The 13,659-nt window shown below is 40.6% G+C and overlaps 1 protein-coding gene and 1 long non-coding RNA gene across 2 annotated transcripts in view; both read right to left on the bottom strand.

The window, feature by feature from the left end:
• Positions 1 to 13,659, bottom strand: part of LOC149500181 (uncharacterized) — a 574,180-nt gene that overhangs the window by 302,697 nt on the left and 257,824 nt on the right. The window lies entirely within an intron of this gene.
• Positions 351 to 3,514, bottom strand: IscU (Iron-sulfur cluster assembly enzyme). Its single transcript, XM_028178235.2, has 3 exons — positions 3,322 to 3,514; positions 2,167 to 2,470; positions 351 to 1,034 (listed from the first exon to the last, which is right to left on the bottom strand). The coding sequence occupies exons 1-3, from the start codon at positions 3,412 to 3,414 to the stop codon at positions 961 to 963; spliced, it is 471 nt and encodes a 156-aa protein (XP_028034036.2). The 5' UTR covers positions 3,415 to 3,514; the 3' UTR covers positions 351 to 960.

Raw genomic sequence — 13,659 nt, 5'->3', positions numbered from 1 at the left:
GTTTGAACAGGGTTCTAAATAGTACTGGTTACTAGTTACTGGTGGTAGGACCTCTTGTGAGTCCGCGCGGGTAGGTAACACCACCCTGCCTATTTCTGCTGTGAAGCAATAATACGTTTCGGTTTGAAGGGTGGTGCAGCCGCTGTAACTATACTTGAGACCTTAGAATTTATATCTCAAGGTGGGTGGCGCATTTACGTCGTAGATGTCTATGGATTCCAGTAACCACTTAACACCAGGTGGACTGTGAGCTCGTCCACCCATCTAAACAATAAAAAAAAACATCAACAGTAGAGCATCGGTAATGTTGCTTATTACAATTAAACAATATACTTGCAATAAAACGAAGGTTAACTTTTATATTTTATTGGAACTACAATAGCATTCTATTATTACTTATTAACAAACTCATTATTGGGCATGAAGTAATTTACCCAACTACTTTTTTAACATACTACAACAATTCGACTTTTCAAATTTTACCCTTGCTAAGAAATATATAAATATAATTTCTATGGTTATTAGATTAAACGAATAACTGCAAAAAACAAAAAAATCAGGAACAATCTTTTCAAACAATTGAATCCCAAGACTAACTAGACTTTATTCTGAATCATAATTGATTATTTTTTATTATTGTTTATATTTGATTGGTTATTAATCATAATTCATGATAATGTTTTGATAATGACCACAGGTATATTGAATTTAATTCTCTACACCTATAAATAAAGCCATATTTAACAATTTGTTCATAGAATTCAAAATAAACATAATTGTGTGTTTCAAATAACATCAGACTACTTACAAATAATTAGAATTGTTATTTTTCACTATCATTTACAAACAAAAAAAAAATATTTTTGAAATATTAGAAGAGAAAAAAACCTTAATATGGTTTATTGAGAATAAATAACTTCATCACAGATCTTTTCCATTTTGTTAAGTCATTGATAACAATTACTCCTTATTTTCTGTCTGTTGTTTGATTCTGTAATCTGATAATGCTGCTTTAATTGCGTCTTCTGCAAGCACTGAAAACACCAAAAGGGTATTAAAAATCTAAACGTCTAATCTAAAATCTCAACACCCCAATCATGAAAACTTTCATTGTGTATTTTTGACACTAAAATGACTTTCATGTCAATGTAATATGTTAAAATGTTACAAATATTAAATGCTGGCTTTGCTTTTAATTTGTAGTACATAAAATATCATTTCTATCAAATAAATGTTCACGTTTAGTTTATAAAGATTATTCTCCATCCAGCTAGTATAATTATTATTACAGTTCAACCCTGTACATGTTTTATACTCTATACCTATAGGGTGTCCAGTATACTAATGATAAATCAACCACAGAGTGAAGGCACAAGTACAATGGTACTAATTCAAATGATCATATTCATTAAAATTATTATGCCACCATGACCGTAGATAGTATTTTGCTTAATTTGTATCTGGACCAGAATATTTTGTGTTACACTAACTTTTCCTTAGCTTTTTTTATTGCTGAGATGGATCAATAAGCTCACATGCCACCTGTTATTAAGTAGTTACCAAATCCATAGTTATTCCAATAATGCATTTTAAAATTCAGTATGATAAAATATGATGCTTTATTTAATCACAGACAAGAGCTTCTTGCGTGGTATCAAATTAAAATCATTAGTGTTTGTAATTCATATGATAGCAACTTGAAAAATTTGGTAAATGTTCTGACACTTTACAGTTTCAGTAAAAAAAGTCTTGTATATATCGTCTTCTCGCATTAAAACTGTATAATCTCAAAACTTACTAATTTTACAGGAGAGCGTTTTAAAGGTTTAACATGTTATATTTTTAATATTAATCATCTTTGCAACATTTATTTTTTATCTTTTACCAATTACATTATATGTCTTTTAAAGTATATTTTACCAATTACATTATGTCTTTTAAAGTAAGATAAAATTATGTATTAATTTTGATAATAGTAGTCAAAATGTAGGTAAACTAAAAACTTAAACTAAACTATGCTCTTTTGACAGTATTTATGAAAAAAAACTGGTATAATTCCATATATTAACTCAATTTCGAATATTTTTGGAAATTGTACACTTTTAATGCAAAAAGATGATATCATTACTATGTTGATAAATTGCAGTTTAACTATTAAAAACTTACTAGAGCAATGAAGCTTGACTGGTGGTAAGGACAGCTCTTTAGCAATATCTGTGTTCTTCAATTTTAGTGCCTCATCAACTGTTTTTCCTTTAACCCATTCAGTGGCAAGAGAGCTTGAAGCTATAGCTGAACCACATCCAAAAGTTTTAAATTTGGCATCAATGATTTTTCCATTCTCGTCCACTTTGATTTGCAACTTCATTACGTCTCCACATGCAGGTGCACCAACGAGGCCTGTACCTACATTTTTATCTTTCTTATCCAATGAACCAACATTGCGAGGATTCTCGTAATGGTCAATGACCTGTAAGATAAAGTATACTCTTATTATACATACTAATTTTATAAATCTGAAACTGTAATTCTTTGTTTGTTTGTCCCTTTGGTTAGATAGCAATGAATTCACATTTTCTTCAAATCGGCAATTCTAAATCCCTTAGTTAGTATAATAATATTTTAACTAGCTCAGTGAAACAGTTGTTGGCACTCTTTTTCCACTAGGGTGAAGATGTTGCATTACTTAAATTCCCACATTAGACAATTACTTGAAATCTCAATCCTTAATAGTACTTAGGATGTCCTGATCCTTCTTCTTACCTATACGGTTGTAATGAAAGTGTATTTTATTTGTAGTTGAAAATTTTATGGTGAAAAATTTGTAGGTGATGAGATGACACTACAAGCATACATGTAGAAAAAAAGGTAGTGGATATTTCCATCTAAATATTATTTTTATTTAAGTAATTTACTATTAAAGTTGATTCAAATAATAAATTTTCGATCGAATGTTCATTCTGGATTGTTCGACAAAAACTCGACACTCGTGAGGCTTATTTTATTATTTAAACAGCTTAAAGGGCTTGTTATAAATCTTAAGAGAAAATGAAACTATAAATGTATACTTTCCAAAATTTATACAATTTTCGATTGCATGTTGCAAGAAATGTCTAAATTTCGAAAATAATTTCTAATCGAGAATGGTTCCGGGAGTTTATTTTAAAAGACTCTTAATTAATTATTAACATTTTAATCGGCCGACCATTAGCTCCTACTCGCTTTTCTGATGGTCAAGGTTTTTGCCAAAATTACGTCGCAAAGTAGAAAATCGATAATCCTTGACATTGGCAAATATTTTTGATGCATATAAGTACTTACGTTTGCATGATAAGGTGCCGCAAGAATCACATTAGGACTTCCAAAGCCTTTGATACACATACATCGACGAATTCCATTAATTAAAAAAGCCATTTTATATATTTCAGAAAAACAAATTCAGATGTAAGACGTTCTTTTAATCAGACGACGTAGTTTCAAGTTTTCAAGTTTATAGTTGGGTTTTTTTTTAAAGAGATTTTATGACCTGGTAACTAAGACTTTTAAGTAATGTCTTAATTTATATTGATATTTTTATGAAAAATGATATTATGGAGTGAAATGAAATGAAATTGATTAATTTGAGACATTAATCAACTGGGATGAAATTAAATGAGATGATTTGGGATGAAATATAATCTCAGTAAAATGGTGGTCATTTACTGAGATTTTTTCAGTGGACTTTTTGGAGGATCCCGAGAAGTTACGTCCAGTGGCTTTGTTTCATTTCCCCACATTTGTGCACTTTCACAAATATTAAACGATTAATAAACCACCGTTATTACACATTTAAACCTGAAGAAACACTAAATAGACAAAATTAATAAAACAAATCATACAACTTCACTCCTCGCGTTCCCGCCAAAAAACCCCAATAATAGGTACCGTAAAATGGGGCGATTAGGGATCGAGAGGTGATTGGGGAAAAAACCAGGAAAATCTTTCGACGCGCAATAGTAGTTTTTTAATCGTTGCAAAATCGTCCATTTTTTGTAGTGTAATAGTAGAATGTTGAAAGTTCACAAAACAACTCTGAATATGCATGATAATAGCTGCTATCTTATAAAAAATCGCGTTTCAAATTAACTTCTTGTGATGGTAATTATTTTAGTGCTAGAAACTTTGCTCTCTTTTATTTATTTTAAAATAATAAAATAATAGGACTGTGATTTATAAACGCAAATTAGTGTTTGAACCATCATATATAAAATAAATAAATATTTACTAACAATCACGCCACGTTAACTGGTCCCGTGATGTATAACGTGAAATAACTACGAAAAAGGGGTCGATTGGGATGAGAATATGTGAAATGGAAACGACCTAAGTATAAATAAGTACAGGTTTCTAGGATTGTCTATGTAATTATAACAATATTTTTTTAAATTGTTGGTAAGAATCTGGTTTATTCATGATGTTTTTGTCTACAACTTTTATTCAAAATTATCAATGCAGTGTTATTTTATTATTTGGCAAATATTTATATTATCAGTTACGCGTTGTTTTTTATTTTTAGATATGCCTCGCGTGTACGTATCAAAGAGTTCAAATACTTATAAGAGATATGATCCCTTAATATTAAAAACAGTAATAGAAGCCTATGAAATTGAGAATAATTCTTTAGTTGAAATAGCTAAGCAATTTAACACAAGTAAGTCGGTTTTGCATAGACATATGACAAGAACAATGAAATCTTAAGGTGGACAAAAATGTCTAGGTAATACATAATAAAATATATTAATGTTTGTTTAAAGTGGGGGTATCCACCTGATTAATCCATGGAATAACGGACACACCTAACCTCTTAACTCAGATAAATATATCAACCCCTAAGTACTTACTAAGAACGAAGAAATATAAACCGCTTATAAGAAAGCCCGCTCGTTCGAATTTAGGTGCTTACCCTCCCTTAAACAGAATCGTTTGGGACTACAATAATGTCCACGGTAGCGCGGTCTCCGTCAGTTCATTCGGAGTTGTCCGATTGCGCTGAACTAACTTTAAGTGATGAAATAGATGTTTTTTCTAATTGTCTCACAACTTACAGGAAAAATCTGACGCGGATAATTTCCCAAGTAAATATAAATTAATCATAAGTAATTAAATGTAATCAAGTTTTAGTTATATATTTTTTTTATTTTTGTAGTCAATGCACTGTCGATTGCACCTATGATTGAGGTGACATCTGCCATGTACAGTTTTTCAATGTTTTTTATTGATGATCACTTTGTTGGTGCAACAAAATAAATAAATTAAAACTAAGGAGTGCCAGCCCTAGCAAATTTCTCTATGAACACTAATTTCGTCCCCAATAACCGCAATTTCTGGGTAAATAGGGATAACACCTATTTTTGCTTTTTTTGCTTAAACTGGAATGCTAATTGCATAGCTTTAAATTGGATATCAAAGATACCCTCAAGACTCAATCATTTAGATCATTTTTTTTTTTTTTTCGGGCCGGGGGCCGAACATCCTACGAGGTCCCCGCGCATACGGGGCGCGCGGGGTATGTGAGACTCAACGATCTGCAGGTGTTGAGAGCAGATCGCGGGCCTAAGGATTTTAGGGCCCACCCACTAAACGACTCCCCTGCACTCTTACACCCGACGTCCGATCCTCTCCGAGGTCAGAACCCGGATGAGGTAGGGGGGTTACCGCGGTCAACACTACAACCAGACGGCGCGGCTCACCCCAAGGACGCCCAGCCGACGGAGCCTTCGAGGCGAATCGAAGGCTCTGAAACGTCGGCCGTCTCGGTACGGCAGCCCGTCAGGCCGCCCAGACAGTGCCGCTGGTGTCCCGGAATACCCCGCTGGACCAGAACCAGCCTGCCGGGTCGGGACGCGATACACCGCCAACCGGTCGCTCTTTCGTAACTCCTTGGCAGCGCGCTAGAGTGCTGGTAGCGCGCCGCGCGGCCTCTACCCCCTCAGGTCGCCCCTTGACCTTCACCGGGGGGAAGACGCCATCTACAGGGGCCGGAGTCGGGCAAAGGCCCTTCTCCGCCGTTTTTATATGGGGACGGAATGTCATCCCTCTGTCGAGGGTGACGCCTAGATATTTGACTTTCGAGATGGGTCTACCGTGGGCGGTATGGGCTGGCCAAAGAGAGTGATGGGACTAACGGCGGAGGTGTTTGCGCGCCTACTACGGAGTGGGATGCTCGAAGTGAAGTTCGGAGGGCGACCCCTTTTGAAGAGCACCGCTGCGCTTTTCGTGGGGTTGATGTCAATTCGCCACTTTCGGAACCACTGTCCCATGGTGGCTAATGCGATCTGGAGTCGCCGATGAAGCAGCGACATCTTTCTACACGAGTAGTAGATAGCCGTGTCATCGGCGAAGAGCGCTAGATGGGTCTCCGGAGACCGGGGTATATCATTGATATACAAACTAAATAATAACGGGGAGAGCGCGGAGCCTTGCGGGACTCTGGCAGTCAGTTGACGGGGACGAGAACGAGTTCCCTCTACTCGATATCGAAACGAACGGTTCGACAAGAAGTCTCGTATGATGAGCACGAGTCTGTCTGGCACTCCCATGTTGTACAGTTTGTAAATTAAACCGTTGTGCCAGACTTTGTCGAACGCCTTCGCGATGTCGAAGAAGAGGGTGCCGGTCAGGATTTGTTTACGCCTATTTAGTCCTATCAGGATGTACTCCGTGAGGCAGTGCACTTGTTGTACGCACGAGTGTTTAGAGCGGAATCCGAACTGTTCGTTTATGAGAATTTTGTTCGCGGTAACAAAATCCCAGAGGCGTTTCCTAAGGAGCCGTTCGTAAATTTTTCCTATCGTCGGGAGGAGACTAATCGGACGGTAACTAGAAGTTTCGTTTGTCGGTTTGCCCGGCTTATGCATACCGATAACGTCCGCTTCTTTCCACACCGCGGGAAAGATGCAGTGCGTCATAGTGGCATTTAAAATTGTAGCCAACATTGCTATCAGTTGGACTGGCAAGAGTTTTAGCGGGCGGTTGCGGATGCCGTCGGAGCCGGGTGCCTTCCTAGGTTGGAGATTGTGGATCGCGTCTCTAACTTCGTCAGTGGTAATGGGGGGTAACGCGTCCGAGGGCGGCAGGGAAGCTCTGCGCTCGACCTCCCTGTCGACTAACTCGGTGTGTTCGGGGTCCGCGTGTTGCCTTGTCATCGTCATCGAATGCCGGTGGTTGGCCTGAAGAGCGTACGAGGGGAGGCATAGTAGCGGTAGTTTCGGATTTGAGAGTCCTAGCTAGTCGCCAGTATGCTTGGTGGGAGGGCGCGAGTTGTTCTAAATAACTATGCCAATTATCGTTACGCGCGTCGCTTAGGCGGGAGTGGACTTCGCGTTGTAGACAACGCATCCGAATCCGGTTTGAATGCGTGGGAAGACGATCGCAGGCCCGGATTGCCGCGTTCCTAACTCTTAAGAGATTCCTAAGTTCGGAGGACAGTCTGATGCGGTGGAAGCTGTCCTCCACATCGACTTCTTTTGAAGATCTAATGATCGCGGAAGAGATGTGATCGGTAATGATGTTTATGGATTCGACGGTGTCCTCGGGGGATAGATTCGAATCCGGGCCGTAAGGGAGGATTAGCGGAGCGGCTTCGGCTAGGCACGTGCCCAGCTTATTCCAATCCACCATGGTCCTCGTAACAGTGACTGGGTTGTGAGGGCGACCGAGCTGCATAAGGACAGGTCGGTGGTCTGAGTCGAGCTCTGACAGTGCTTCGATGGAACGTAAGCGCAGAGTTACGTTCCTAAGCAATGCCAGGTCTATAGTGCTCGGACGGAGCGCGATGTTATACGGATAACATGTTGGAGTTGGGGGACCGACTACTTCAAAAGTGAGGTCGTCTATAAACGCGTCGAGACGCCTACCGTTAACGTTCGTACGATGGCAGTTCCACCTAGTGTGGTGGCAATTTAAGTCGCCTGCCAGGATGACATAGTCTCCCATGCCGAACAGTGACTCGATGTCACTGCTCAGGAGGGGCTTGTCCGGGGGGAGATAAACGGAGACGGTGGGAACCGCAGCCGGTACGAAGGCTGGTTTCGGCACTGAAGGCGCCGAAGTCTTTGGGTCGACGGTTCGGGGGGCTGGGTGGTTCGGGCGTTTACGCGGAGCCCTAGGGCATCCGTGGTAGTTAGCCGGGTGCCCTTGCTTAAGGCATAGGACACAACTTGGGGGTTCCGTCGTGGTTTCCCTAACACGCGAACATTCTGTGGTTGCGTGATCGCCGAGGCATTTCACGCAGCGGGGGCGCGCGTGGCAATTACGCGCTGAGTGGCCATAGAGCTGGCACCTGTGGCACTGCCCGGGAGTACCACGTTTATGGGGGGCTTCGATGGTGACCCCGGAGAGGCCGCATATCGTTTTGAGACATGAGATTCTTTTCTTTGCCTCCGGGGTTGATTCTAGCGCAACGAGAATCATATTGTACGGCTGTCTGCCGCGTCCGCTGTGCATCCGGTGCACACTAACTATTGGGAGGGACTGACCGATCAGATCCTCCTTTACGTAGTCTATGTCGAGTTCCTTGGGGACTCCGCGTATCACTACGCGGTGTTCGCGGTCCTCCTGAAGAGCATAGGTGTGATAACCTATGTTCTCCTTTCGGAGGTAAGAAGAGAGGGCCCTATGGTCGCCCGGCGTTGCGACTTTAATCTGAATCCCATGCGCGACGTTACGCGCATGGGTATAATTAATTTTGTTGGCCTGAAGGGCCTGGGATACGCGATTCCACGCTGACTTCTCCTGGAGTATCAGCGGGGGCGGGACAACTGTTTTAGGCGCGGGTGCGGTTTTTGGGCGCGGCGTTGGGGTTACGCGGCGGGCGGAGTCCGACTCCGGCGTCACGACTACCTGCGGTCGGGAGGCGGTCGCGGACTTGGTTTGCTTCGTCATGGAGCTCCGGGACTCCACGACGCGAGTACGCTTTTTACCGCGCGTTACATTTGGAAACCATCCGAGGTTCCGGGTTGAGGGCTAGTCGCGGACTCGAAGTCCATCTCCGATTCGGTATCGGAGCCTGAACTAGACGCTATTGAGACGCGACGGACGAAACTGACGTGATTGACGCGGGCGCGGGGGTAGCAGGGGCGGGGGCGTTAGACGCTACGGCGGCGGCGTGCGTACATGCGCTTGAACACGGACCGGCGGCGGGGCACGCGAGGCATGCCTGCGAGGCATGTTTGGCGACGGCGGCGAGAGATGCGGGGGGAGAATATTTACCAAATGAGGCCCTATAGGCTTCGAATTCGGGCGCGATTGACGGATATTTTTCCCGAATGAAGTCGATGAAAATTTTTTCCTCCATCTTCACGTGATTTTCGCCCGGGGGGGGGGCGGCCCCGGGACTTTTGTTCAACTCGCCGAAAGGCGAGTCCCCTGGTTTGGGAGAACCCCCCTGTGCTGTAAAGACAGCAAGGAGCAGGGGGGGGGGGGAGTGCCTATGCCGTGAAAACGACAGTCAGCGGGGGTAAGAGAGGGTTTGGGAAGATCGCTAGCCTGTGAGAGTGCCACAGAAAGCCTGATCGTAGCGATCCTTTTTGCCTTGAAAAAGACAGTTGGTATGGGGTATTCACGGTTACTACACTGTCGCGCACAACTGTAAGTTCCGAGACGTAGATCACAAGTGAGCAACGGATCGGAAAGCACGTCCGCACACGACCGAGTCGTGAGCGAGAATATGTGTGTGCCTTCAAAATGGGTGCTATTTATATAAGCAATTGTACGTATAGAACAATATGTCGTGTCCCTACTATATAGGTCTATGGTTGCTAGGCTCCTAAAACAGCGATGAAATAGTTCGATTAAGCCCTCTAGAATTTTTAATCTAGTGTATGAATTATTAAATAAAGGGGAATTTTTAATTGCTCCTCTATTTAAAATTCAAGCAAACTAAATCTCCCAACTAATAATCCACTGCATATCAGATAAATGACTGCGTAACAAATTAATTACTTGATTACCTAAACATATGTTGAAGGATTATCAGGTGGCGGCGATAATTGAGACACGAAGATAATAAGTTTAATGCACGTTACGACGGGTAGAGTACAAAAAGGGGTTGAAATATGCTAACCGCCGGTATTTATACAATCGTCTTAACCTACTTTAATACAAACTTAATAGGTAATATTAAATATTGTTATCTTAATTATTCTGTTGATTATTTACGTACAATTATTACTTATTACTTAATAATATCGAATTATATAATTTTATAACATTAAAGGATACGCCGCTGCGCCGGAAGCTGTCAAGCGGAAGGCGCCATAAAATATAAGTATAAATAAATATGAATCAACTATTTACTTGATTACAAAATTACTATTTATAAAACAAAAATAAGTTCTATATATTACCTAATCATTAGGATGTACCTGAACCGGTTTGTAAATAATGGCTCACATATTAAGTAGGTATGTGAGGCTGGAAGTGTTACTCGATAACAAAAATATAATTGTACCACTTAAATAACAAAAGGGCTTATTGCGCCGGTATGAATCAACTATTTACTTGATTATAGAATCACTAATTATATTCTAAAACAATGATTAAATAATGGTTCACATGTTCAATGTTACTCGATAACACATATTTTATTAAAACATGTATAAATTTAACCAAAATCAGATTACCTTTGTTATCTAATTTACAACGAAAATCTAGCTGAAACCACTAATATACAGATTTTAAGACAAAATTACTCACCGTATAACTAAAATACTGATTTGCACACTAAATTAACCATCTTACAACGGAATTTCCAAAATCATTTTCTAAAACTGCATAACAGATAATGTATGTTTACATTATCAAATTACATTCCACGAATTTACTACTTGTATAGCTAAAATCCCCATCACCCAACTTTATTTCTTTTTGTTCTTCTGAACTTCTTTCGTTCTTTTGAGCTTCTGACGAAAACAAGATTTCTAAATGTTGTTTGAAGCTCTTCGCAATAGCGCTTTCTCCCAAACTCTTTACAACCAAAAGCATTAATTTGCGACGCGCCTATGAGCGTAAAAAAATCATTTAAAGAAGTATTTGGTCAAGAATCTACTGTAAAAATGTGCTGGGCCCATGCAAAAATAATAATTATGACCAACGTAAAAAAAATTGTAAGCAAAAAAAAGAAGACTATTACAGGATATTGATGTGTTACATCTCCAGATCAGTGTTGGAATCATTTTCAAATTCTCCTTCGATCGAGCCCAAAGTTTGGACCGCGAGTTAAATAAGTCACACCACCTGTAGAAGCTAAAAACATACTCTCGGTCGGCAGGCCATCTGAAGCCCGCCTAGATGGGGCCGGTTAGAATAGGTTATCCTACGGAATGCCCCACTGGGTCAGAACTAGCGTGTAGTAGACACGCCGCCTCGAAAGAGATGATTCGATAAGCACGAATGCCCCTGACCGCGATGATGCATTGCGGCTGTTGCAGCAAATTCCCTACCCCCACGGCCAGGGACTGGATCCACACGGGTGCCGCGTATAGGGCCATTGATCGCGCCACCCTTGTATAGAGACCGCGCATCACCTGGTCAGGCCCCCGATATTGGGCAGAAGCCGGCTTGACGCGCCGGCCACCCCCAACAAACGAGGGACCAGGATCTGAAAGTGAGCACGGAAAGTCCAACGATTGTCCAGAATGAGGCCGAGGTACTTCAACTACACCCCGACCCCAATACTGACGCATCCAACCACGATATGGGCATCGACAGGTGGCAATCTCCGGGGTTTGTGGACCCCATGAGCTCGGATTTACTGAGCGCCACGTCGAGGCCCGATCTCCTGATTTTGCTGACGACATGCGCCACCCCAGTGGTAGCAAGACGGGCAGACTCAGCAAAATCCATTGATTTATTTGATGAGCAAATTTAGTGTGCAATTCAGTATTTTTGGTGGAAATTTCGAATATTTGAATAGAAAAAATTGCATTTACAGTTATAGGATTAAATACTACCCTTAAATAAATAATATAAACTAACAAAAACATAAGTATAAGTAAATATGTGTGTGTAAAATATTATATATTTTATTATATATATATTCTTATTATTATTATACATTATTGTAATCAATATGTCGTATCCACTGGCAGAAGCAAATAGGAATCCATTTAGCTACAACTTTTGCATTTGTGACAAATTGTTTGTGAATTTACTATAATTGCCACTGGCAGCATACTCTACACATTTCGATATAGTCTGTAGTAGAAAGATAGAAATCCTAAAAATATTATTTAAAATTAATCTCTTATATTTTAAACTAGCTGACCCGGCAGAGTTCGTAGTGCCTCAATCGACAAGTAAAAGACCTAAACTTTTGTATAAAATAAACTTAAAACAAACAAAAGGAACCCGTCCGACGCGGGACACATTAAAGGGAAAACAAAATTGTTCTGGACTTCCACAAATAATTCAAGTCTCTGGACTTCCACAAATAATTCAAGACCAAAATTAGCCAAATCGGTCCAGCCGTTCTTGAGTTTTAGCGAGACTAACGAACAGCATTTCATTTATATTTATACATATAGATTTAAAATGCTCTAATAATATGTATTAAATAAAACTTGTTTAAACATTGCGTGTAAACATTAGAGTGCGAACCTTTGATAGATCGACTCTCTATTAATACCTATGAAGTACAGAGCGTCAGAATACCGACTATTACCCAATTTCATTAAAGGTAGGTTTCGACCATTGATTTAAATATACTAGATGAGTAGTTACCGCGTCAACGCGTAACCACTCAACATAAGCCCACAGGCGTATGCAATATGCATAGATTATACACTTGGCGTATGCCCGGCATAGTTCATTCCGTTACTTGCGTGCTATAACACTGGTCACTCACATGCGCACGAATACGCAAACCCACAAGTGTAGGACGACATTTGCGAATGATTATGCAAAGTTTTCGCTGCATTCGTGGTTTTCCAAGCTGTGTCGGTTTTTTAACAGACATCAAAGCGCGCGAACCTCGAACCTTCGCGTAGTCTCCCACACATTCGCTTGCCCAGTTGCGCCGACGATTGCGAAAGTAACGGACGTATACTATACGCCATTTTCATAGTTCGTGACGTCTACTGTGTAGCGTATCTTCATCAAAAGAAATCCCATAAAAACAGCATGGCTGTTAATGATGTCTGGGAAAGAATTAAAAACTCTTTTTCTCTGCAATGTTCTATTGACGAATTAAAAAGGAGGAGAAATTCGTGAGACATTCGTAAACAAGTGTAGGAGGAAGCGCAAACGGGTTCGCAAATTGAGTATGCGAACCCATTTGCACAGCCGCTAGGTTTGCGAATGAATGTTTGACAGCCCTTCACATGCGTGCAAACATTCGTACAATGTACGAATATTTGCGCGCATGTCAGTGGCCGGCATATAACGTAGTGATTACTTGCTCAGTGTTGCGTGCCGTCGTCCAAAAGTCCTGAAAAATGGGCAAATGTGTGGCAAAAGAGTGCCTTTCGAGGTCGGAAATACACAAAAAGGCAAGCGGGATTACTTTTCACACATAATTTTATCAATTCTGTATTGATTTTCATTGTTAATAAAACAAAAGTAATTTTAAAGATCATTAAGAAAAGGCTACGAAATTAAGGTTCAGTATTGCCAGTAAAACAT

Source organism: Bombyx mandarina, chromosome 23, assembly GCF_030267445.1.
Source record: "Bombyx mandarina strain Sakado chromosome 23, ASM3026744v2".
Classification (NCBI taxonomy): domain Eukaryota; kingdom Metazoa; phylum Arthropoda; class Insecta; order Lepidoptera; family Bombycidae; genus Bombyx; species Bombyx mandarina.
Note: the sequence above shows the minus strand (reverse complement) of the source record. Positions and strands in the feature narration are given on the sequence as shown.

Coding starts and splice junctions, on each gene's coding strand:
- IscU (XM_028178235.2), bottom strand. CDS start 3,414: ATGGCTTTTTTAATTAATGGAATTCGTCGATGTATGTGTATCAAAGGC. Junction 2,471..3,321: donor CGGCACCTTATCATGCAAAC/GTAAGTACTTAT, acceptor TTTATCTTACAG/GTCATTGACCATTACGAGAA. Junction 1,035..2,166: donor AGTCAAGCTTCATTGCTCTA/GTAAGTTTTTAA, acceptor TGGTGTTTTCAG/TGCTTGCAGAAGACGCAATT.